Source organism: Nelumbo nucifera, chromosome 1 (genome assembly GCF_055504915.1).
Source record: "Nelumbo nucifera cultivar China Antique chromosome 1, China Antique-T2T, whole genome shotgun sequence".
Taxonomy (NCBI): Eukaryota; Viridiplantae; Streptophyta; class Magnoliopsida; order Proteales; family Nelumbonaceae; genus Nelumbo; species Nelumbo nucifera.
Window position 1 is genome coordinate 121162825 of NC_142649.1, and position 27808 is coordinate 121190632.

The following is a 27808-nucleotide window of genomic DNA, read 5'->3' on the forward strand; positions in this document are numbered from 1 at the left end:
ATATTGTCGCTAGAAATAATAAAAAAAAATGAGAAAACACCAAAAAGGACATTTTCTCATATCACACCTTTCCCAATTTTTAAGACATGACTTGAAAAAACATTTTTTAGAAAAATGTTTAACCGAACATCAACATGGTTTGACAAAACAAATTTCAAATGTTGCAATGTTTTTCAAGAAAATGGCATCGGTTTAAAACACTAGTTTAATCATGGGGTATAGTATAAAATGCTTAGATGGGTATTGGACCTATCACCAATTGGGATTTGCAACTTACAAAAAAAGAGAAATCAAGGGTTTTTTTTTTTGGTAAACTGAAAACTATTTAAAGGTTGAAAACAAAACAAATTTATCTTCAAGAGCACCCATTCCAATATTTTGGTCTCAAGGGTTGGATTTGTTAAAATATTTGTTTAAACAGAAAAAATTGATAGACATTTAAAGTATGCTTCGTTTTTCTCTAATTGGGTAAAAGACTTTAACATACTCTAATTTTTCAAAAATTGACTTAAAGATACCCTAAATTTTTAAAATGAGTTTAAACATACATTATGACCCTTTTATCCTTTTTTTTCTTTCAAAATTTTAAGAAGAACCAAAGAGAAGCATGTTTCTTCACTATTCAATCTGTTAGTGGCTGGTGGGCATATTAGACCACACCTCCTCTCAATTCAATGAATGTCCTTCGGCCACTAGTAGATGCAACACCTTGACAAAGAACCAAAGAGAATCATGCCTCTTTCCTTTCTTGTTTTCCCCATTAATTTTATTTAATTCTTTCTTTTCATTGCACCAACCTCTCTTATAGAAAACATGTATTCAATGTGAACTAGAGAAGCTATCTCACCATTAGTTTATTACAATTTAAACTGCTTTCCATTAAAGCCTGTACAATCTCATTCTTTACATGCTCAAAACTATTGGCACTGCTCCCCCCCTCACTCAATTTTAGCATGAACTAGGAGCATTTATTGTTGGTTGTAGTGGATTAGGACCAACAAAGTGGGGCCCCAAGATCTAACGGTGATTCTTCACCATTACAATTTTAATTATATGAAATTCCAACAATGACAACTTTCTATTTCCATATGTTCTCCCATTCTCTCATAATATTTTTCTTTAACTAGACAAAGAATATCAGAATAATCTCACATATATTTTTCAAAGCTAATTTTATTTTGAGAAAATTATAAGAGATTGATCCTCTTATTCATCTTTTTTTTTTTTAGTTTTACTTAAAAAGATATACTACGTTTATATAACAAAGACATTTTGTGAGATCTAACAATATAAATGTTTTGAAAGAGGTCCATTAACATGACTGTTGCCATAACAGGAATAAGACAAATTGATGTGAGAAAAACTGAACCAAACTACGTATGGTTGAGTAAACTTACAACTACATGCAACATTAGAGTCCTCAAAGTATGTCCCTAGAGGAGAACCCTTCAACAATCAAGTCAATAACGAATGATGAGAAACTGGACGAGCTAAGGTGGCTTGGTTGGTGAACAGAGTAAAAGTAAGCAAAGGACAAGGTGAGAGCATACTATAAGAAAATTGGCCTTCAACAACGGTTGAAAATTGGTCCTAATATAAGGAAAACTATTGTGAAATGTTTTACTTACTATTGAACAAATTGTTGCTAGAAAAGCCATTATTAAAAGTTTTTAACAACAATCAGGTGTTGCCAAATATGTTTTTCACAATAGTTGGACCAACTGTTGGTAGCAATAGTGTTTCCCAACAACCAATGCAATTGTTGCCAAGATTTTTGTTTCAGTAGCAATTAATAAAATTTGTTGCCCATATAGATTTTTAGCAACAACTGATTACATGTTGCTTAAGGGTACCTGCAACGACAATCATACTAATTGTTGCTAATTATATAGTTGCAAAAGTTAGAATGTTGTATTTGATAATCATTTTATGCAACGACCCCTCTAGACTGTTGTTTTCTATATACAAAATCATGTAAATTGGCAACAATTGAGCAATTGTTTCTTATACTTATTTATAGCATCATTCTTTACAAACTGTTGCTAAATTAACAACAATCAAGCAATTGTTGCCTTAAAGTTCCATATACAACAATGAAGTTAATTGTTATCAATTGTACAATAGCCATAATTGAACAATTGTTTCTGATAAATTTTTGAAGCAACAAACCTTGCAAACTCTTGTTGAATGGGCAATAATCAACTGATTGCTGCCAAATATTAAAAAAATAATTAATCACATTTGGTGACAACTATTAACTGTTGCCAATTATCATTGTAATTGTTGCTATTTAATTTAATAAATTATTGCAAATACTATAATAATTATTTTTAAGCATATAAATAAAATACACCTATGAAATGTCAATATGTGGGTTTGTTGATATTAGAAAAGGTAATAATTACATTCCAATTATAATTTATATGCAATTATGTTAAAAAATATATTACAATTTACAAATTCCTATTATATAAATAATACAATTAACACAAATTTTGATATAATATATAATACAATGAATACGAAATATGATCTAATGCCTCCATCCACATATATGGAGTTGTGCCCTAGGCTAAATAACCATGGTAGCTAGTTGGTTGAAAATGATGAATAGCTCATTAGAGATTAATTGCACATCCTAAAGAGCTCTAACTTTTCTCTACATATAGCTCTTACAGAAATGCAATGCCAAATCTCCAATAACAGCTCCTCTGACAGTAACCTTGGCAACTAAATACGCAAAAACTTTTATAAGCTCCTCTACTTTTGCCTCCTCTGTTTTTGCATAGTTCTCTAGTTGTAAAATGACAATCATTCTCTCTATGAGTAAACGGTCATGCTCTCTATTTAACTTGAACTGACTAGCTTAAAGCAATAAAACCATTCACATGGCCTTCACGTATTTACCCTATCGCTAGATTAGAACAGTACACCATGTCATGTGACAATGACTTAATCCATTGAAATTCCTCCTGCAAACTTACCTATGTTCTTAATCAATTATCAACATTCATCCATTAATGCCATATCCCCCATAATCTGGGATGAACACGTAGACATATAAATCCTTAAGTGGAAGTACAAGTAGTGAATCAATTGCTAACACCCCCCAAAACTTTTGCATCCCCCATCCAAACTCCCCTTGTCACCAAAATTACAACCAAGAAAAAGAAAAAAAAAAAAGAGAAAAAAGAGAAGCCTCAAATAACCAACCATTAGATCATTGTCTAAATGCATGACTAATAGACTACCTACTCATATTCAACATAAATACAAAATTAGTTATATTTTTCATGCAAAAAGCTAACAATGAACATAAAAGAGTAAAGAAAAGTAAAGAAAACAAGTTGCTTCCTTTGATATACAACCTCCTTGGCACTGACTTAGAACTGTATGTATGGCATAACTATACCATCTGTATGTATGGCATAAGGATTTCTTATGCTTTCAAACATATCAAAAGGATTTACCCAATGATAATATTATTTAAAACTACTAGCTATATCCATGAAAACTGAGAAAGAAATCGATGCCCTACTAAATAATAGTAGTCATAGGCTCCACCATTAATATTAAAGTTAGTAAAAATCACCAATTTGTGAATGATTAATTTCAGTGCTAAATTTAAGGATGGAAGATGAGACTTGTATATATATCTACAACTGACAAACTTACACCGCCAGAGTTAGCCATAAACTCTATCTATGAACATGTCATGACTTTTTTCTTCTACCCATGCAAATTGGAAATTAAAGATGAAATTGATCATCATCTTGGGTGAAACGAAAGTTCCTCTAGTCCAATGTTGTCAAACTTAGAGCAAACGGAATATTGGAAAGCTCACTACGTGATGGTTTGGTTTAGGAGTTGGAGCTTGATAACCTAATGACAGGCCTGAACCATGATTTTGTTAATCCTAATATTTTTCTTACTTAAATCATGTTATATGAATCTTAGATAAATTTCTTAGGCCCTTAAGTTAGATGATCAGGTTTTATTTTCTCATTAATAGATGCTATGAAGTGTGAGAGATACCACTTTGTACAAAAAGGAAAAAAAAAGCCAAAATCTGTGAGTGGCCTAAAATTCCAAATTTTATTTTATTCTTAGAAGAAAAGAATAGTGTTTCTATAAGATGTTTTGCTTTAGATCTGTTTGTCAAACTAGTTAAACTCTATGGAAGGTAGCCCCTCCTTCCCCCATGGCTTAAAGTCCTGATATATTACTAGATTTTGACATAGATTAAATAGGAAATTTTACTAAAATTTTGCTGAATGGTGAGATCAAATTTCAATTTGGTGAATGTTCTAAATCCTGGGCTTGCTGATGATAATACCTTTTAAGATTTTAATAGCCCTGTAGGTGGCGCTAATTCCACCAAAACTGAAGTGATGGCTCCTTTTATTGGTACTTTATCACCAAATGGTCTTGACTTTCCCCTTTGGCCATCAAGGAAGTGGCTTCTAGCACTTGGTTCATTATGAGACTGGGGAGATCTTGACAGTCATGACTATTCAAATTAGATGGGCTCCTAGAAGGTTGAACTTTAAATAGCAATAAATCTAGGATAGAAAGGGCTAGATACACAAACATACACTATGATTTAGCTGGGATTGAATGGGTGAAAAACTAAGTTCATTTTGATAATTAAATGAGCCCTGTTTACAGGATCAATAACCTGTCACAATGCAACGAGATTATACTGAGCCAACTAACCTAAATTTTACCCTTTCCACATGGGCTTTCATGCAACCAAAGGAAAGAAAACCTAAAGTGAAAGTAATTTTCCTGCAAGTTGATCATTGAAGTCCGAAACGATTTACATCCCAAAAGAGAATGATGTCTAATCCACATAACAAAGCAATAAGCTCTTAATGTTAAAGGTAGAAACAAGTTTATGAGGTACCACTCGGACCTATCATTTCCTCATCTCTAGTTTTAGTAGGTGACTGAATGTTATACTCTTGGTACCTGTATACAAATTATCAAAAACAAGTTTACTCTTGGTTTGGATACCCAAAAACCTGCCAATTTTGCAGCTATCTATCGAGTAGAAAACAGTTTGTCATTGTCTCATAAACCTGCCAAAGATCTTCTAGCAGCTTATAGTTGCAACCATCATCTGGACAACTTGGGCTGAAAGAAACAATAAAATCTTCTCTAAAGATTGAGATGTGTGGAAGAGTTGATTAATGAAACCATTGGCAGAATTGGTTCTTGGGCATCGGTGTCTAGAGATTTTGCTAATTTGCTATTGTCCCATATTTGTAATGGTTCAATGTTGTGGAATATTTTATGTCCCTAGAGTGGGCCTTTGTTAGTATCTTGCCTTGCCCATCTGTTGTACTGTTTAGCTTTTTTGTGAATAAAATTTTACCTTAACTTTTTTCAAAAAAAAAAAAAACTTTGATGAAAGCTCCTATGGGAACCCTACTCCTCGGGCATAGGGGGGATTTTCAAAAATAGTAGGGGACTGATACTAGCACTTTATTCTAGTCCAATTGGAACACTAGATTCATTGACGGTAGAAATCTCAGCCCTTCTATAAGGATTATAGCTAGCAAGATAGTTGAACCTAATTCAGATAGGGGTTGAAGGTGACTCAATTTTGGTGGTGGGATAATTAGAAAAACAAAGCGATGGCCTATGGGTTTTCAGATAGGTCATAAGGGAAATCAAGTGAGATTGAGGCCACTTTCAAGTGGGTAAATAAGTCTACAAATGCATTGACAGATGATATCACAAAGCATGGGGTGATTGGGGAGCAATTTTTTTGGGACAAATTGTACTCTTAACCACAGTATGGGATTGACTTGGACTGCATGTGAACTTTATACTAATTCTAAAATTTCTTAATTAATGCAAGTTTCTGGTTATCTATCAAAAAAAGGATATATGATAAACAAAGACAACTTTCTTTTTTCTTTTGACATTTTTACCCTACCTAAGCCATATATCTCTCCTTGAGAAGCATAGACCCACTTCACCATCACATGTAATGTAAAACCAATAAAAAATTCAAACATTTCACCATGATGCAAAATCTTAGTTTATGTGACTACAACAAAAAATGATTACTAAATATAAAGAAAAACCAAAACAAATTTCAGCAAACACTGAAGTCCCAAATACCTATAGTTTTCTCTGTGACAAATAAGAGCTTCAATGGTACCGCCAGAGTTGTACCTCCACCCATGAAAATTCCATGAACAAGAGCTACCTGAAAACAAACCAGTGGATGACTACAACAGAAAGGATAACAAAACATAAAAGCTTTTGTTCTTAACAATGTTAGGGCATCTTACCTTACCCGTGTTTTGTTATAGGTGGTGTGGATGTGAAAACAAAGCCAGTACATTGTGTACACAACCTCTAGTCAGGAATCATCTAATAAAAGATTTTCTATGAGTAACTTTCTCTATTTAAACAACTACACCTAGGAAATATAACAATGAGTTTAATTATTCTAAATGCTTAGATACAAAAATTGCTTGAACAAAAAACACCTAGCCCCCTAGAAAAGAAGATGATAAAGTAAATACAAGAAATATTCTGTGCCTCCTCTAAAGGAAAACATGGCCAAATCAAGAAGAAAGAAAATCATGAATAGTAGATGATGGTTCATTATCCTTCTTCCAAATCAAAAAAAAAAAAAAGTCCAAGACATTCAAATGCCAAGAAGTAAAAATACTAGCCTTAATTAGAATAAGCTCTACATCATTATCCTTCTTCCATTTCTTTAGGTACTCAACAGAGAAACCTGACCCCAAAAAATGGCATCAGTGACAATGATGTAATTATTTCATGATTCAACTTGCGAAGCAAACGAAATGCAAGCTAAACCTATTAAATAGAATATCAAAGCCCCTGTTTCTTAATTAGTATTACAAATTCACTAAAAAAAGAAAACCAAGCATAGAGATCAATTTAGTTAGGGATGCTTGAAAGCTTGGCCTCATGCGTGTCCTTTGTGCAAAGCTAATGGCTTTTCATTTATTAATCTCTTGGAGTTTTGTGTTTGCTATTTGTTAGCATTTTTTCTCATTATTTCAGTAGGGTTAATTTCAAAGGAATATATTTCCTCTCATGGACTCTTCAAGTACCTAAGTTAACATATGGAGAAATTAGGAGATGTGTTCAGCCAAAGATCAATTAAAAAATACTAAGGAAACAAAGTAGTATAATAAGCTCACCTAGATTAGCAAACTCAAAAGTAAAACAAATTGAGATATCAGTTCATCCTAAATTAAAAAAAAAAGAGAAAAAACAGAGCATATTATGTTAACCCACGCTAGTAAAAAAAGAATCAAAAAAAGAAAAAAGACAGGAAAATGAAAAAAGAAAAACATGTCTAAGCTGAAATAACTGGTACTGATATAACATTGACACCATAAAAGTAATTTTTTTTACTTATTTTTCTTTTTGTTTTTGTACACAGTAAGGACTGGATCCATTAGAAGGAGCTAGACTGATCCCAAAGAAGCAGAACAAGCTGGCCACAGGAAAGTAGAAACCCATTCGAAGATTTTCTGTGGGCTACCTGGCCATACAAATAAAAGTATAAAGCAATGGACAACAGGTTCTGAATCTGATTACAGCCAAATATATAACGAGATTGAATGGAATTTAACCAACAAACTCAAATTACAGAAGTTTATACATTTTCCCAATAAAATAGGCGATCGAACTTCCAACTTAGTCCTTAGATGATTTGTTAAAAAGCAAAAGGGAAAAATTATTAATCATGTGGCCTTGGATGAATTAGGACATCACAGACACTAATCGTCCATTCCACAACTTGATCAGGGTTCATGAAAACCTCGGTACCAAAATAGAGTCCTAAGATTTGTCTATAGGTACAGTCCTTGGATCCAGATAGAAAGGGCAAGCTCATTAGGAGAGTTATTAATCCCCCCTACATGAGGTGCATTTTCTACAGTTGTAATTTTGAGACAGCTGAGCACCTGTTTGTGCATTGTTCCACTAGATCACAAATCTAGGCTCATTTTCTAAGTTGCCTCAATATGAGTTGGGTTTTCCCTAAAACAACTATTTATTACTCCTTAGCTAGATAGCATATAGGTGGAATTAATCAAAAGGGCAATAATGATTTGGTACATGATTCTAGATGTTGTTCTGTGGACTGTCTTGGATGGAAAGAAACAACAGTAACTTTGAATCCAAAGAAATGCATTTGGTATGATCTTGTATTAGGCCTCAGTTTGCAAAGAATTTCTATAATGCTCCAAGCTCTATTTTTATTAGCACCTAATTTCTTTTTCCACTGTAAATGTTATACATTTTGTAATTATTTTGTGAGATCTTCTGATCTGTACAACCCATTATATATAGAGTCTTCTTTTTCATACTTCATTAATATAATCATATCAGACCTCCAAAAATAAAATGGAAATGGAAATGAAAAATGCTAGACTTGGTGTTGAACTTCAATTTTTCTTTTAGTGTAGTGTAGTTGATGTGAGGTGACCATTAATTGTTCCATGAGGGACAAATCCCCCATGAGATAATTGCAAGGACATAACAAGATCAGACTATAAATTGGGCTCCTACTGTCAGTTTGCTAATCTGGTTACAAGACATGCATTATCAAAGGCATAGCTATGGCATAGCGGTTGAATGTTGGGGACTGACAAAACACGAGAGAGATGTACAAGGCGTAGCTGAGTTGTAGTTGAATATATACATGTTCTAGATGGTAATGGTTCTAACATACATGTTTGACATCCACAAGATTGAGTGCATTAGTTAGATGGGTCCTACCATAAGGAGGACTTTTATGTTAAAGTTAATTCAATTAACTGTTAGAGGAATAATCTGATTTGTTGATCTTCTATGGAACCCATCTTCTTTGAAAGGGTGCTTTTATATTGTGGGATTGGTTTTAGGGGGTGTGGCTCAACATGATGCAATGTGGTTTTTCTCTATGAATGTTAGGTGAAGATTTTGGATTCTTAGGTGAAGCATCACACAAACATGTTGTGGAGAAGATTGATCTTCACACTCATTTCAAGACATTGAATTACTGAAACCTATGATCACAAGGTCATTGAAGGAAGCTAAGGAGTACCTATGAAATACAACAGAAAGAAGCCTAACCCAAAACACCAAGGATTGAATATTATCCATCACTTATTGTATTAAATACTACCATGTAATTGTTATGATGCAAAAAAATTGCTAAAACAAACTTATCCATGATATTCTTGATGAAATTGGTGAAATACAGCAAAGAAAAATAACTAGAGGCACTTACAAAGAATCTCACGAACAGAGAAGAAGGCACAAATTAAACAGCAACCAAGCTATTTTTTGATTTGAAAACTGGACACAACAACTGATGAACTTGTTTGCCTTATATAGGCATACATGAGGATCAACTAATTAAAACATTTTAATTCCACTAATATTTAATTTGGTAACTGACTTAACAGTTACTAATTCACTAACACAAATTCGGTAACCGACTACTAATACAAAATTCGGTAACTGATTAATAATTACTAATCTACTAATAAAATTGGTAACCGACTAATAATTATTAATCTACTAATAAAATTTGTAACCGACTAACAATTACTAATATAATTTGTAACCGACTAATAATTACTAATCTACTGGTGTTGTATTTTATCACTCCCCCTCAACACCAGCTTTGATTCTTTCTATCATCCCGAGTTGCTTGTAGAAACTTTCAAACTTGTTGCCACCTAAGCCTTTTGTGAACAAATCAGCGACTTGGTTTTTTGTCTTATCATGTTCTAATACATGCAGAACTTTTTCCTTGATAAAGTGATGGTGCACCTCCACGTGTTTAGTTGTTGCATGAAAAATTGGATTCTCCGCCAAACGTATTGCCGACTGATTGTCGCAATACAAAGTAACTGCAAAATCTGTTGATTGATACAAGTCCTTCAACAATTGTATAAGCCAAGTGCACTCTTGAGCTGCCATTGCTGCAGTTCGATATTCTGTTTCTGTTGTTGACAGAGATATAGTTGGCTGCCTTTTACTGCACCAAGAAATTGCTCCAGACCCAAGCATAAAGATATACCCAGTAGTTGAGCGTCGGGTATCATGATCACCTGCATAGTCCGCGTCACAATAACCAGCTAGTTTGCAATTCTCACTTTTCTTATACAGAATGCCATAGCTAGGCGTACTCTTCTCATATCTTAAAATTCGCCAAACTGCTTCCAAGTGAGGCTTCTTTGGATTTTGCATGTACCGGCTCATCATACCAACTGCATAAGAAACATCAGGTCTGGTTAAAGTTAAATAAATCAAACTACCCACCAACTGTCGATACATCGTTACATCTTCCAGATCTCTCCCCTCATGGGCACACATTTTGGCGTTTGGCTCTTTTGGAGTCGAAATTGGTTTGCACTCAAGCATTCCAAACTTCTTCAATAAATCTCTGGAGTATTTTTGTTGATAGAGAAATATTCCTCCTTGAATGCGATCAATCTCTAGACCAAGAAAGTGCTTGAGCTGACCAAGTTCTTTCATCTGAAACCGAACTAATAGATTCTCCTTTGTTTGGAGAATTTCTTCTTCACAATCTCCTGTTATAATTAAATCATCCACATATACTAGCACAATAGCTAGCTTCCTACCATTCGCTTTGACAAACAAGCTAGAATTTGCAGGTGCCACCGAATAACCACAGTGAGTCAGAAATTCAGCAATTTTGCCATAACAAGCTCTCGGTGCTTACTTTAGTCCATAAAGCGCCTTCCGTAGCTTACACACAAATTCAGGATGATCTTGAATCTGAAAGCCCATCGGTTGAACCATGTAGATTTCCCGATCTAACTCCCCATGCAGGAATGCATTCTTCACATCTAACTGCCACAAATTCCAATCTTTGTTAGCTGCAAGTGCAAGTAGAACTCGTACAATCGTAAGTTTTGCAACTGGACTAAACGTTTCATCATAGTCTAGTCCATATTGTTGAGAAACCCCCAAGCTACCAGGCGAGCCTTGTGCCTCTCGATTGATCCATCTGTGCGACGCTTTACCTTATACACCCACTTGCAAGAGATAGGCTTCACATCTTTAGGTTTTGGCATGAGCTCCCAAGTTTGATTTCGTTCTAATGCAGCGATCTCCTCATCCATAGCTTTATTCCACTCCGGATTCTGAAATGCTTCCTCAAATGTCTATGGTTCTTTTGCAGCTACTTCTTCTATTATAGCGGTGTTGGCATATTTGGGATTTGGCTTTCTAGCTCTTGTAGATCTTCTGAGAGGAGTTGGTGCTTCTACTTCAATAGGCTCACCTTCTTTGTCTGATTGATCATAAACTCCCGTTTGCCAAGAACTTTGAGCTATGTCTTGCTGGACATTGCTACCATCATCTGCATCTTCAGATTTGCCTAAACTCAGTTGGATTTAAGCAGATTGTAGCTCATCTTTAATAATATCAGAGTCTAGCAGTATCTCCTTTTCTGAGGACCACCACGAAGATGCTTCATCAAACACCACATCCCGAGACGTGTAGCACTTTCCAGTTGTAGGATCGCAGCACCTCCATCCTTTTCTTTGATTGTCATATCCTACAAAAATGCACTTAACAACTTTCTTGTCCATCTTGCTACGTAAATGATCAGGTACAAAAACATAGCAAATACAACCAAAAACTTGAAAATAGCTAACTGTAGGTTTTACATTCCACAACTTTTCAAAAGGTGAAAGAAAGCATAACCTTTGTTGAGGAAGCCTGTTGATTACGAAGGCTGTAGTCTTCATTGCTTCTGCCCAAAATTGTCTTGGAACATTCTTCGCATGAAGCATACTTCGACATATTTCTGCCAAGTGCCTGTTCTTCCTTTCTGCTACTCCGTTTTGCTGTGGAGTATTAAGACATGTGAGCTGATGGCGCATTTGGTGCTCCCGAAGAAAATCACTGAACTCCCCTGAGGTATACTCTCCTCCGTTGTCGGTGCATAGACAACGAATTCTTTTGCCAACTTCTGCTACCGCTACTTTCCTGAACTCATTAAACTTTGAGAGAGTTTCAGATTTTTGTCTCATGAAATAAACCCACATACCTTGAGAAATCATCAAAAAAGGTCACCATGTACTTCATCCCACCAATAGAGGCTTGCTTGATGGGTCCAAACACATCAGAGTGTATTAACTCTAATGGTTTATTTTCTTTAAATTTTGACTCTTCATATGGCAACTGATGCGCTTTACCATATTGGCACCCTGCGCAAACTGTGTCTGCATTTACTTCAAGTTGGGGAAGACCTTTCAACATTGATCTCTTCATCATTACATTTAGCTTGGAATAGCTAACGTGACCTAACCGCATGTGCCATAAGTCAGTTGTCTCATTTTTTCTTGTCTTGTCTACATATGCAGTTTCTGCAAACATCACATAGACTGATTCTAATCTTCGCCCCTTCATCACTGGCTCTTCTATAACCTCAAGGTCGTGATAAACCTTGACATCTTGCGGACCAAATAGAACAAAATGGCCAGAAGATGTTAGTTGTGATACTGAAGGCAGATTTTTCTTCATACTTGGAACATGATAAACATTTTGAAGCTGCACCTTATTAGCACTATTTTGGGGAGAAACTGTCATATTACCGATGTGAGCTATTGGTAACTTCGAGTTGTTGGCTGTCACCACAACTCGACTTCCCTTGTACTCTGACAAATTCTGCAACTTTTCTTTATCACCTGTCATATGATTTGAGCATCCTGAGTCGATGATCCAATCTTTCTCATAGTCAATATGTTCAGATATAGTTGTTGTAAGAGCTAACTCCTCTTCTGCTGCAAATAACGCCTCAGCATCCCACTCTTCTTCGCTTTTGGAGGTAGCCGCGTTAATCTCCACCGGCCTTTTCTTTGACCAACAAGCTTTCGCCATGTGACCCTTCTTCCCGCAATTGTAGCATTTTCCTTCAAATTTTCTGCCGTTGCCATGATTCTTTGAAGCTCCCCCTGTACAAGCACTTCCTTCGCCTTGATGACTTCTTGCCTTGTCATCATTCTTCTTAGACCCTCCAAATGTATGCGACTTGGAGTTCCTCCTGCTTTTATTAACATAGAGTGCTTCCTCCTCACCCTTTAGCGAGATTCCTCCCATTTTCTTAGCTAGTGCTTCTTGTCCAGTAAGCAAATTTTCGAACTCAACAAGTGATGGCTGATTTTTCCATCCCTGTACTACAGCAACAAAGCCCCGGTATTCGGGCCTCAAACCATGGATAATTATTCTTTTTATCCTGGTTTCCCCGATTGGAGCTTTTGGATCCAACTCGGAAATTTCACGGCATAGTGACTTCACCTTGTGAAAATACTGAGGATCGGCATGTCGCGTTGTGCTAACGACAAAAGTTCGCTCTCTAAAAGTTGAAGCATTGTGTCGTTCTTCTTTGAGAACAGCATGGCAAGCGTATCCCAAGCTTCTTTGGGAGTTTTGGCATCCCGGATATGTTCTAGCACATCTTCTTCGACCGTGGTCTTTAAAGCGAACATTGCCTTACCCGCTTTTATCTTCCACTTCCGCAATGTACCATTTGCATCCTCTGCTTCCGGTTGCGTAACTTCGTTTCCGTTGACAACCTCCCACAAATCTTGGCCTTGCATGTAAGACATCATACATGTAGACCAAGTATTGTAATTCTGACTGTTGAGCTTTTTTATTCCGCCAATGACTTGAAGATCGCTCATCTTGTCAAGAGAAAAGGCTTACCAAATCTGATGTCCACGACCAACTTGGCTCTGATACCAGATTGATGAAATTGGTGAGATATAACAAAGAAAAATAACTAGAGACACTCACAAAGTGTTGAGACCCAAACACCCCCTCCAGAACCCACTAGGGGAGTGGAGCAGGCCGCCACCTATCAACCATTCACAAGAAGACAGAGGAGCCAGGCAGCAGAGCCCTAGAATTAGTTACACTCAGAGTTGGTTACTCTGCCACCTGAAGATTTTCCACCCATGTTATTTGCCAGAGTTAGTTATTCAGAAATCAGAGAATATTCCCTATGATATTACACTTGTAGGCCAACTATATAAGGCCATCATCACATAATGAAAGCAATGAATGATTCTCCCTTAATTTTTCTCTCCCTGATTCCAGTTTCTTCCTTCCCTCCCTTCTCTCTTTCCTCTCCATCTTCTGTTTCAGGAGGTCAAGCCTCCATCGAAGAGGTTTCCGAGGTGAGCGGAAACTCACCAAGTTGGTATCAGAGCAAGGTTGCAGACCAGCTATGCCGCAGACAAGATCCTCTACCATGGAAGACAGAGTCGACCAACTTGAGATTGGGTTCCATCAGGTACTGAACGAACTCAGGGATCTCGAGGTGGTCATCTCTAACCTCGCTTCCCAACAACAATCCGGCAAGACCAGTCATCCAACAGGGGCCGATGCCTTTGTTTCCGGTAGCCAGGGAACTGGGGGTTACCCCACCGGAAAGGTTACTAAAATCAATTTTCCCAACTATTCCGGTGGAGATCCCATTCCTTGGATTTTCAGAGCAGAGAGATTCTTCGAGTATTATGAAACCCCTGCACACCAGTGCGTCGCCATCGCTTCCATTCACCTAGAAGGAGATGCTATTCTCTGGCTTCAGTGGTATCGACAAACCCATCCTCAGGTAACTTGGGCGGAGTTCACTGAAGCCTTGTGCATCCGTTTTGGGCCGACGACGTTCGTGGATTACGACGAACTCCTCACTCGACTAAAACAGACCGGGACAGTAGCAGACTACTAGCTCGAGTTCGAAAGAATGGCGACCAGGGTACATGGATGGTCGAAGAAGGCTTTGGTAGGGTGTTTCGTGGGAGGTCTCAAAGAAGACATTCGCCTGGAAGTGAGAGCTCTCGACCAGCGACAGTAATGGCTCGCCTGCAAGAAGAGAAGTTGGACAGCATGCGCAGAACCAGCAAGCCTTCCTACCCGAATGTGAGGGCTCCCCAGCGGACCAAACAGCAACCCATGAAACAAATTGGGGATTCTCAGAAGCCCATTCTGTCCAGGCCCACTGTGCCCTTTAAGCGCCTCTCATGGGCTGAGATGCAGGCCCGACGCGAGAAGGGCCTCTGCTACAATTGTGATGGCAAGTTTGGACAGGGCCATAAGTGCCGAGTCCAGCGAGTGTTTCTCCTTCAGATAGAGGAAGAACCGGAAGAAAACGTAGAAGACTATGAACTGATCTCAGTTGAACCAGAACCGGGGGGAGCCGAGATCTCCTTACACGCCTCATGGGCCTCAACCCTCTTCAGTCCATGCGAGTAGCAGGAAGGTTGGTGGGCCGATCTGTGATGATCTTGATTGACATTGGCTCAACCCAGAATTTCATCACTTGCCGATTAGCAAGGCAACTAGGTATGTCTATACAACCCACTCCACTCTTTTCAATCTATGAGGCTAATGGAAGTCAGTTGACATGTGATGGTGTGTGCAAGAAGGAAAGGATCCTTATACAAGGCCACTATTTCGTGGTGGATCTCCACCCATTGGATTTCTCAGGGGCTGATATTATTCTGGGAATTCATTGGTTACGTGGCCTAGGGCCGACACTGAGTGATTGGGCCAAAATGACAATGGACTTTTATCAAGATGGTCAAACTTGCCATCTCCAAGGGGTGCGATCTCCGAGTCCCCAAGGTGATACTGTAACTTCCATATCACGGGCCTCCAAGGATACTAGACAGCCCTTATTTATGCACTTAAGCATGCAGCCCACAGCTCCAACTTTAAATAATCAAGGTTGTGACCAACCCACGGAAGCCCAACACGAGGCACTATGATCAATACTCGATTAGTTTGTTGATGTGTTCAAGGAACCAAGCCAATTACCTCCACCCTGGGCCCATGACCATCAGATACCCCTCTTACCAAATTCTAAACCGGCCAATGTGAGGCCATATAGATACCCCTATTTCCAGAAGCTAGAAATTGAGAAGGCGATAAGAGAGCTAATGAACAAAGGGCATATACAAACCAGCACCAGCCCATTTTCATCCCCTGTACTCCTAGTAAAAAAGAAGGATGGCAGTTGGCGGTTTTTGTGTAGATTACCGGGCCCCGAATCAGATTACAGTGAAGGACAAGTTCCCGATACCCCTCATTGATGAACTGTTGGATGAGTTAGGAGAAGCACAGGTGTTCTCCAAACTGGATCTGCGATCCGGGTACCATCAGATCTGGGTTCACCAGGCCGACATCCACAAGACCGCTTTCCGAACCCATGATGGCCATTATGAGTTCCTGGTTATGCCGTTTGGGCTCACCAACGCCCCCTCCACCTTCCAGGCCCTTATGAATGACATTTTCAGGCCTTTCTTAAGGCAATTTGTTTTAGTATTCTTCGATGACATTCTGGTTTACAGCAGGGACTGGAGCACCCATATGGAACATCTGAGACTTACTCTCACCACTCTAAAGGAACATCAATTACATGCCAAAATGACCAAGTGTTCTTTTGGACAAAAACAGATACAATAATTAGGCCATGTGGTTGCAGCAGGGCGGGTCATGGCAGACCCAGAAAAGATAAAGGCCATCCAAAAATGGCCCAAGCCCACTACTGTTAAGGCTCTCAGGGGTTTCCTTAGGCTTACAGGGTATTATAGGCATTTCATTAAGGGGTATGGGCTCATGGCCGCCCCTCTAACGCGCCCGTTGAAGAAGGATTCTTTCAGATGGGCTGATGAAGCCCAACGGGCCTTTGAAGACTTGAAGACAACAATTTCGAGCCCTCCAGTCCTTATTCTTCTAGATTTCACTCAGCCCTTTGAGATTGAGTGTGATGCCTCAGGTGCAGGGGTGGAGGCCGTCCTGATGCAGAAGGGACAGCCCATTGCTTACTTCAGCAAGGCCTTATCAGCCGCCCACCAGAACCAGTCCACTTATGTCAAGGAGATGATGGCAATGGTAATGGCAGTCCATAAATGGCGTACCTATCTATTGGGACGCCAATTTATCATAAGGTCATACCAACGAAGTCTGAAATATATAGCAGAACAAAGAGTGCACACTCCAGAGCAGCAAAAGTGGCTGAGTAAACTGATGGGCTTCGACTACCGAATAGAGTATAAACCTGGGCCTGCTAACAGGGTAGTTGATGCCTTATCACGAGTAGAAGAGCTGGCCCAACTAACCTTCTCTCAGCCCATTTTTCCCTTGTTTGAAACCATAAGGCAAGAAGCAAGGACTGATCCGCAGTTGCAGGACATTAGGGAAAAATTAAGGTAGAACCCTTCCCAGGTTGCAGGGTACCAAATTGTGGGACCATACCTCTTCTTCAAGGAACGGTTCGTGATTGCTCCAAATTCCAGCCACAAAACTGAACTATTGAAGTTGTTTCATGATTCCTCCTTGGGAGGACATTTAGGAGTGCTAAGGACTCTAAAGAGGCTCAGCAGCCACTACCATTGGATAGGTATGCGCAAGGATGTGTTACACTATGTATCTGAATGCCAGACCTGTCAACGGCAGAAATACTCCTCACAGTCTCCCGCGGGCCTCCTACAACCCCTCAAGATTCCAGAGCAAGTATGGGAAGACCTCTCCATGGACTTCATCACCGGACTTCCCCGTTCTTTAGGGAAGGAAGTTATCATGGTAGTAGTTAACCGTCTCACCAAGTATAGCCATTTCTCTGCCCTGCCTCACCCTTACACCGCAGCAACGGTGGCTGACATCTTCATATGGGACGTCGCTAAATTGCATGGGACACCAAGATCCATTGTATCGGACCGTGACCCTGCCTTCCTAAGTTCATTTTGGAAGGAATACTTCCGATTGCAAGGAACCCAACTGCACCCATCCATAAGTTACCACCCCTAGACGGATGGACAGACTGAAGTTCTTAATCGGTGCTTAGAAGCCTACCTGAGGTGCTTCATAGGGGAGAAGCCCAAACAGTGGGCTCACTGGCTTCTGTGGGCAGAATACTGGTACAACACAACTTATCAGTCAGCAGCAGGAATGACACCCTTCAAGGCTCTATATGGCAAAGAACCTCCTCCCATATTACCTTATGAATTTCGGTCAGCTAAGATGGCAGAAGTAGAGACTCGCCTACTGGCTAGAGAAGAGATCCTTAGACTACTCAAGGCCAACTTGACTAAAGCCCAGCAAAAGATGAAGGCCTACTATGACTCTCACCACCGCCCACTAGAGTTTCAGGTAGGTGATTTTGTCTACCTTAAGCTCCAACCTCACCGCCAGGTCTCAGTGATGAGATGGGCTTGGCACAAGCTAGCTCCCAGATATTATGGGCCCTATAAGGTGCTGGAGAGAGTGGGCCTTGTTGCTTACAGATTGGACCTCCTTGCTACCTCGAAGCTACACCCGGTGTTTCACATTTCACTTCTCAAGAAAGCTGTGGGGAATCATACCCCTATCTACCAAACTTACCCCAATTTACAGATGAAGGGGACATTTACACGGAGCCTGTCAAGATTGTGGATTTCTGATGGGTTCGGCGATGAGGGCAGGTGGTGCCAGAAACCAAGGTTGAATGGGCTGGTCTGCCTCCAGAAGAGGCAACATGGGAACCTTATCTAAGGCTGAATGAGAGGTTTCCCAACCTAGACCTTGAGGGCAAGGTCAGTGCTAAGGGGGGAGGAACTGTTGAGACCCAAACACCCCCTCCAGAACCCACTAGGGGAGTGGAGCAGGCCGCCACCTATCAGCCATTCATAAGAAGACAGAGGAGCCAGGCGGCAGAGCCCCAAAATTAGTTACACTCAGAGTTGATTACTCTGCCACCTGAAGATTTTCCACCCATGTTATCTGCCAGAGTTAGTTATTCAGAAATCAGAGAATATTCCCTATGATATTACACCTGTAGGCCAGCTATATAAGGCCATCATCACATAATGAAAGCAATGATGATTCTCCCTTAATTTTTCTCTCCCTGATTCCAGTTTCTTCCTTCCCTCCCTTCTCTCTTTTCTCTCCATCTTCTATTTCAGGAGGTCAAGCCTCCCTCGAAGAGGTTTCCGAGGTGAGCGGAAACTCACCACAAAGAATCTCACGAACAGAGAAGAAGGCACAAATTAAATAGCAACCAAGCTATTTTTTGATTTGAAAACTGGACACAACAACTGATGAACTTGTTTGCCTTGTATAGGCATACATGAGGATCAACTAATTAAAACATTTTAATTCCACTAATATTTAATTTGGCAACTGATTTAACAATTACTAATTCACTAACACAAATTCGGTAACCGACAACTAATACAAAATTCGGTAACTGATTAACAATTACTAATCTACTAATAAAATTGGTAACCGACTAATAATTATTAATCTACTAATAAAATTTGTAACCGACTAACAATTACTAATCCACTGATGTGCTGGTGTTGTATTTTATCAGTTCTCATATGGAGGTGAGTCTTGTTGTAAGTATATTACAATGGTATTATCCATTTTTTTGTAGAATTCCTCTTGGAACATATACCAAATCAAATAATTTTGTTAAATAACTAATTCAATAAAGCAATAGGTGTAGGCCTCCCTTTTGGCTGTATTTGTTTTAGGTGTAAATTCAGTTTTACACCGACGGGAAATGTGAACTGGTTTAGTTGTCGATGGAAATTGGGATCGGTAGATTTTGAAAATTTACACCGATCATGTTGGTTGTCAAGGTGTAAATTCTATGAAAATTTACAGAAAGGAGGAGGGAAGCAGAGGAAGAAGAAAAAGGAGGAGAAGAGAGAACGAGAGAGAACGAAAGAGATACAGATGGGAGGTGGGCTCAGATCTGTCGTTGCAACTGACGGAACAGAGAAAAAAAAAGGGGGAAGAAGAAGAAGAGAGAGAGAGAAATTGCCTGACAAAAAAAGGGAAGAAGAAGAAGAAGAGAGAGAGAGAGAGGAAGAAAGAGACGTTGAAAACTATCCTGATAATGATAATTTTGATGTATATTTTACATCGATTATTGGTGTAAAAAAATTGAAAAATCAGTTACATCGATTTTCAAACATGTGGAAAATCGAACCGGGGTGTAAAAAGTTTACCCCAGTTCGATTTTCCACCCCAAACAAACGTGACCTTTAAGAAAAATATACATTATACATAGAGGCGAATAATTTCAATCCAAAATCCCAATTAGGGTTTGTTTGATAATAGCTCAATTTGTTGAATTGAACGGTTAAATCATTCATCTAATATCAAGCCATAATAAATACAAACTAAACTTCTGAAAAGAGTTATATAAACAGGACATAGAAGGCAGTGCCTCTGTTTTCTTTAGGTAACAGGATTGTCATATGGTTCATAAGAAGAATAGTCCACCATTCATATACATCCAAACCAAATAAAAGAATATAATAAAGAATAAGTAAATATTGAAGAGCTTACCTGCTCTGGCCACCGGCACTAAAATGGACAGCCATAATCAATGAAGGTGAATAGACAATTGAAATTGAGCGGACAATCAATATAGATAACAATAATTTAAAATATAGTAATAATTATTTTACGCTAAGTTTGGGAGTTCTTAAAAGTAAGTGATTATTCGAATAATCACTTATTTTGGACAATAACCACACGAATAAGTACTTATTGCTAAGAATAAATGCTTTTTCGAGAAGTCGACCTATAAACTTTGGATTTATTTTTAAGTGTATATTTCCTTTGTGGCCAGCTGTCTTGGCCTGTCATGTCATTTTGAAAATACCTATGTTACCCTTATTCGAAATAAGTGTTTTTTCACCAAATGTTCATGAATATAAGCACTTATTGAATAAACATTTAGGATCCTTTTGGTTCATAATCAAAATCGAAAGCATTTGAAGTCGGAATGGAATGGTCTATTTCAATAGTTTGTTTGGTTCAAACAAGAATGAGAATAGAAATGGGAGTTAACAGGAATGGGATTTCATTCCCAAGGGAGGGGCATATAATGACCATTCCCTCAAATGGGGGAATGCCATTCCATCAAGAATGAGAATGGGATTCTGATTCCTCCCAACCAATAAATGGTTGGAACCGGAAGAGTTCATTCCAATTCCGATTCTAGGCCCCTATTCCTACGAACCAAACAGGGCCTTATTTTTGAAATAAGCACACCCAAACTTCCCTTGAAATGCCTAAAATTATGAATGGCTACCCATTCTGTCAAGTGGGAATCTCCTAACAGGAAAAATTATGATCACATAGCATCCAACCTCGCATTGGGAATATCTCCCATACATCTATACTACTTTAAAAAGTCAAATAGCCTCAAGAATATTTTCAGAATTTTTTTAGGACAAAATTTACCCTTTTATATTTAAATTTATTGATAAAAAATGAGGGCAAATAGGGTAATCAGTTATTGATATTAAATGAGTTGAAAAGAGGTAATTTTAGAATATCCAATGCATTCAATTCTCTCACATTAAATCCAACATTTAAGGTATTAATTTGCATTCACCTTCATTGAATCATATATTTAAGGTTCTTTTGTTTCTTCTTACCATTAAATTCTATAATTAAATCCATACATAATAAATTAATAATTTTAATAAAATAAAAACTTATACTTTTAAAATCTACCTGGAAAAAATAGTGTTTTCATCTAAGTGGTGGCAAGAAAGTAAACCATTTGGGTAAAATGAGTCAATCCATGCTGTCACAATTAAATAATAAAATTCAAAAATATATAAAATAAAAAATATAGAAATAAAAAAAAATTGAGAACATTTTTAACATCATATATTTGGCATATTAAACAATAATAAGTATGATAAACAATGTTTTAAAAATAGACGCGGAGGCTGACCCGTTTTTGCCTTCGGGTCATAAGTCATCGGTTCGACTACCAAGGTCAAACGAGTCAAACCGCTCTGTGTCAACACTATGTGTGTGTGTGTGTGTAAAAATACATATTTTATCAATAAATAGTACAATTGTGTTTTACATATAATATATGTATTATGTTACATTTATTTATGTTTTTAATTCAATTTTTTATTTTTTTATTTATAAAAAATATTAAAAATTGCAATTTGGGGCCAAAAAAGAGGTTTTTTTCACAAAAATATCAAGGCAAGACACCTAAGGCCCTTTGGACGTATGGATCTTGAAAATTTACCCAAAATAAGAAAACAAAACCCTAACCAGACATTGAAGTGCAAAGTTATGGCTTCCAAAAGTTTGCACATAATTAAAGTGCACAACCTACGACCTGCTTATTAGGTCAAAAGGGTCAATGGTTGAACCACCAAGGTTAGACAACTTTTAACTGAAAGGAGCAATTTCAACAGAACCAAACCCAGAATCAAGGCTGAGTGACGATTTAAATAGTTCAATCAACCAAGTCAATAACAAGTTAAAAACATTGATGGTAAATAAATAAATGTTTCTATTAATGATAGAAATGGAATGTAAAATTTAAAACCAATTGGAATTTGGAAGTAAAACTATTTTCCTATTATCTCTCATTAAATCTCATATGTAAGGTATATTCTCTTATTAAATTCTATATTTAAGATATATTTTTCCCATCATGAAATTCTACTAATTAAATCCACAACATTAATTTTAATAATATAAAAATAAATATTTTGAAAAATAATTTGAAAACAAAACCATTTTCTTCCCTCTCGGTGGTGGGTAAGCAATCCAACCATTTGGGGTCAAATGCGTTAATAAATAATGTCATAATTAAATAATAAAAAATTAAAATATATAATACAAAAAATAAAAAGAACTGAGCACATCACTAATATTGTGTACTCATTATACTAAACAAAAATAAGTATGGAATGTGAGAAGTATTTTTATAAATGAGGAAAATGGAATGCCAAAATTAAAATCAACCTAGAAATGATAATAAATTTTTTAAAAAGTAGAAAATACAAATAATCATAAAAATAAATATTATACGTAAGATATAATGTATTCAAAAGAGTATATAAAATTTATATATTAATTATGTCAAACAAAAATTAAGTGTGATAAGTAAAACTAATTTATATAATGTTGATGAAATATATAATTTAAAATTGATATGAAAGCAAAGCTATTTTGTTATCTAAATGCTGGGTCAATGATCAAACTTTTCAAAGAAATTCATTATGTCATAATTTAATAATAAATATTTAAAAAAGATAGAACACAAAAAATAAAAAAGTACAAAGTTTTTTCAAAGACATTTCGGAACATTTCTAATATTATATAATCATCATATTAAATAAAAATTATTTTTATTTAAGACACAAATGAAACACAAAATTTAGTAGTAGTAACAACAGCAGCAACAGCAGCAACAGTAGTAGTAGTAATAAATTATAAAGACCCCCTGTACTAAGGGGTCTGTGAGAAAAACACCCTATAATTTGTTTTGTGACAAAGACCCCCTTGTACTTTGACCGTGAGACAAAGCCCCTTCCCTTAGCCTTCTGTTAAAATCCACCGTTGCAATATTTTTTAATATTAACCTTGTAATAACTATTAGGACAAAAACATTGTTACATCCCGATACATGAACCTGTTGCAACGGCAGTGGACTTCCGAAGTCCTCCATCTGTCTCCCTCTCTCTCTCTCCCAATCTCTCTTCTTTCCCTTTCTCTCATCCCCTTTCTTCTTCCCGATTTCCTCCTGCATTGTGGAGATCGTGAACGATATGGTGGAGCGCTTGCGCAGAGGAGAGAATGTTGATCTGAACGCCCACAAATCCGCAGCTTGTCACAAATATGGCCTCGCTCGTGCCCCCGAACTCGTCGAGATGATAGCGACGGTGCCGGAATCGAAACGCAAGTCTCTGCACCCTCGCCTCCGAGCCAAGCCCGTCCGCACCGCTTCTGGTATCGTCTACATCTGAGATGAATTACAGTAACTAACTATCAATTCTAAGAATCCTACGGGTAAACTGATCTCAGGGATTTTTACACCATTTCACTAACGGTGAGGATTCAAGATTGATTGATTTGTCATGCATAACGGAGACTATCAGAGACTTTGAAGATTGAAGATTGGACCCACCCACCACACACACTATATCAACCCCAATGGAAGACAGTTCATCATCATAAGAATAAGAAGAAAATGAAGAAAAACAGGGGAAAAATCGAATTTGACGGAAAATGTTCAAACCAAATATAGAACGATGATGAACGAACTTTCCCGTCTTTTCTATTGCTTTTTGTTTATCAGGATTTACGCGTAAAAAAAATAATGGAATTGAAAGTATATACCAGTCGCCGGGAGATGCCTGGACTGCCTGGTCGAAATAAGATTGAGCTCTATCTTGGTCTCTATGTGTCTCCCATATGAGTTTTCCATACAGAGACAACACTTCTCCATCTCCGGGACTCGCCAATATAGCTCTTCCATAGTACTCTTCCGCTTTAGCCACATCTTTCTCCACCTGTACAAATCGGATTCAAAAAATAAAAACATCATTATGAGATGATGGATAAAAATATCATCGGTAAATCGAACTGCCAAGTACCTCATGCAAGAACTGGCCATAATTCCTCAAGAGAAGTAGATTTGTTGGGTTCAATTTCAGCATTTGTTGATGGAACTGCCAAGTTTCGCCAGCTCAAAACATATGGTGATACCAGAAGTGGTGCGGACAGGCTTGGCTCGAAGGCGAGGGAGCAAAGAATCGCGTTCCGATTCTGGCACCGCCGCTATCATATCGATGAATTTGGGGGCACGGATTTTAACGAAAGACTAACAGAAAGGTATCTTTCTCTCATGGTTATAGTACATGGGGTCTTTGTATTTTACTCCAAGAATAATAATAATAATAATAATTGTTATTATAATTTAAAATTTCTACAGGTGTACATTTAGTACAAATATTTAAATTTATTTTTAATCATATTATTATTTTTATTAATGTTTAATTTCTATATTAAGTATGATATATCTAAAATTCAAATAATTAATATGAAAAAAAATCATAAATACAAATACACGTGCTTAATTACTAATTTATCTTAAATTTATGGGGTAATGGGTTCAACAGCCCAACCACCTAGGTTTAGTCTATGCTTTAAAATTTAGCTCAACTGTCCATGTCAAATAGGGACTGATATCACCAATTCCCTATTTGGGTAGTAGGTTGACCGATTTTTCCAAGCCCCAATTATTAGAACTTGATTGAACTGGCAGGTGGACTGACTAATCCATTTTAGTTCTTTGAACATTGTTCCATTGATATTTTGGCATTGAAGCATTTGTATACTTAGGCTTAGTTGAGTATAGGTTATCAATGTTTTAGAGAATTATTGACCTAGATGGTTCAACTGCCAACTCAAAGAATCAGTTACAATTCGATCGAAATGGTTAATAAACTATTGACTCGACTATTCAAACCATTGAAACATTTTTAACCCAAATAGGGGTTCATGGCAAAACAAAAATTTAAGTCAACTTATAACAAAATAACGAGGAAAAACTATGTTGCTAAAAATGCATGATACTGGATGGGCTTTGACCAATCAAATCCCCACCCAACCCCTATGAATTTGATACATAACCAACTTTTGGTTATGACTTTTATGATATTAATTGATTGGTTAAGTTTTATTATCATAATCAACCCTATTTTGATCAATTAGTTGACTATAGAATAATTAAGTCAAGTTTGATAAACCTAATTCACCCACTCTAAATTTAAGCCGCCCCAATGAAAATATAAAATGTGTTTGGAGGAATCATTTTTTGTAGTGGTTATATGATTGATTTAGTCTCATTCATTAAACTGAACTTTTGCTCTTTAATCTATTTATTGTTGTGCTAAATATATTTATAGATACTATTTGTTATGGTTGTTTTAACGGTTCAATGAAATTAGCAACAATCAAAGATAGGATTTGCAACTTTTGGTTCACCCTTGTATCCAACTTTTGACGATAATGCTCCATCTCCTAGGGTAAAGACATATCCACTAGTGGAAGTATTATTTTTTGAATATAAAATCTAATTCGCATTAGTAAAGCCTTCTAAAACAAGAGAAAAATTTGAGTAGGACAGAATCAATTATACTTGCATACTCATTTTGTGAAACAGGTTCCCCTACATGTGGTTTTAAGTGAATACTACAGCCAAAGGATGTCTTCATAGGTTTACAGTCATAGTGTCCAAACTTCCTAAGTATACTCTCTACATAGTGTGATTGAGAGAATAAAATTTCCTTGTTATTTATGGATTTTAATCCCTAGAATTACATCAGCTTCATCCATGTCCTTGGTGTCAAATTTGGATATTAAGAACTATTTTTATTTTCTTTCACCACATCCAAACTTGTTTCAATTATCAAACATATCATCAACATACAATGCATAGGATAAAAAGATGACTACAATGCATTTGCATTATAAAAATAGTAAACAGAAGGCAAAATGAAACTTTTCACTCTCGCTTTCCAAAACCGAGTTGTAGTGGTTATTGAGAAATTGAGAATTGTAGTGAATATGAAGATTGATTCATGCCATTTGGTCACTCTCCTTAAAACCACATTTGCCCCTACGATACAAATAGGTGAATGTAAATCGGTCATCAAGATAAAATAGCCCAAAGGCGATTAATAGGTGTACACTTGCTTATCAAACCTCTGCGAATCACTCAAAGATGAAGAGATGTGTCTCTCCAAAGCAAGTGCCAGTTCGAAAAGACACAAATAGAAGAGGAAGAAAATGTTCAAACATTAAAATTAAATTTAAATTAAAACTGGCGATTAAGAATTAAACAATCCAAAAGAAAAAAATGATAAGGTGTGGTGTGGACCCACATGCACACGCACACCCGCACCCTCACCCATGCCGTGGAATCCATGCACAAGGCAACCCTTTATGGTCCCCGTTGAGCCAAGGTTAATCCGATAGGGCAGCCCATTGGAGTAGATGATGGTTCTGGGTAAGTTGGTTAAACATGGGTCATGAGCAAGTTTCCCACAATTCCCTACATCTAGGGCCTTATGGCAAGCTTGGATTGGACCACAGTATTTGACCTTTGAAATTTATCTTTATCGGAAGTTGTTTAAAAAAAGTTCATTGGCCAAATTCCAATTTCCAAGTTCAATTCGTCTATTTGAATTGGAATTTGACTCAGACCAAATTCCAAATTCAATTAATTTGTAATTGGGCCGAATACTTATCAATAACCTCTGTTCAATCCAATATAATCATATCACAAAATATTTAGGGATTTTTTTATATTATTCCACCTCATAAATTTTTACATACAGTTAGGAAAAATAACATATGAGGGAATGTATCACTATGTGTAAGGGTAGGTACTGTATTATATGTGGGGTTTGGGACAATACATATACTTATACTTACATAATTTTTTATTATATTTATGGTAAATTGGTTTGAATGTTTTGTATTTAGGGTTCGTTTGGTTCGTAGTCAGAATCGGAATTGGAATTGGAATTGAAATCCTCCGGAATCGAAATCGGAATGATCCATTCCCATGGTTTGTTTAGTTCAAATATGAATGAGAATGAGAATTAAAATCAGTAGAAATGGGATCTTATTCCTAAGAAAGAGAGGCAGGGAATGGCCATTTCCTCAAATGGGGGAATGTCATTCCTGTAGGAATGAAAATGGAATTCTGATTCCGCCCAACCAATCAATTGAAATCGGAATAACTGATTCCAATTCCGATTCCAGACCCCTATTCCCGCAAACCAAACGGGCCTTATTTACGAGTCATAGATTCAAACTTCAGTAAAAGTTGCTTTCAATTCATTTTATCCATGATGTATAATGTCAGTAAATTTTAGTTTGTTTTATTAATATATAATATTATGATCATTTTTAATTAATTTATTAACATTATTCAATTATCATCCAA

General features: G+C 37.1%; 1 protein-coding gene across 2 annotated transcripts; it reads right to left on the minus strand.

The window, feature by feature from the left end:
* Nucleotides 1–2076: 2076 nt before the first annotated feature.
* LOC104611701 (uncharacterized) lies at nucleotides 2077–24677 on the minus strand. Of its 2 annotated transcripts, XM_010278875.3 has the most exons (4): nucleotides 24447–24677; nucleotides 24190–24362; nucleotides 6133–6220; nucleotides 2077–2209 (listed from the first exon to the last, which is right to left on the minus strand). In XM_010278875.3, the coding sequence occupies exons 1-4, from the start codon at nucleotides 24464–24466 to the stop codon at nucleotides 2110–2112; spliced, it is 381 nt and encodes a 126-aa protein (XP_010277177.1). In that variant the 5' UTR covers nucleotides 24467–24677; the 3' UTR covers nucleotides 2077–2109. The 2 variants fall into 2 exon arrangements, with proteins under 2 accessions (XP_010277177.1, XP_019055683.1); XM_019200138.2 differs by lacking the exons at nucleotides 2077–2209; nucleotides 6133–6220 and adding an exon at nucleotides 23254–23812 and having other exon boundaries at nucleotides 24447–24675.
* Nucleotides 24678–27808: the final 3131 nt, after the last annotated feature.

What these genes read in the sequence shown, in the direction of transcription:
- LOC104611701 (XM_019200138.2), bottom strand. Translation starts at nt 24,466, where the DNA reads ATGGCCAGTTCTTGCATGAG. An exon ending in ATGGCCAGTTCTTGCATGAG is followed by an intron (nt 24,363 to 24,446) that starts GTACTTGGCAGT and finishes CGATTTGTACAG; the next exon opens with GTGGAGAAAGATGTGGCTAA. An exon ending in CAGGCATCTCCCGGCGACTG is followed by an intron (nt 23,813 to 24,189) that starts GTATATACTTTC and finishes AATTCATCTCAG; the next exon opens with ATGTAGACGATACCAGAAGC.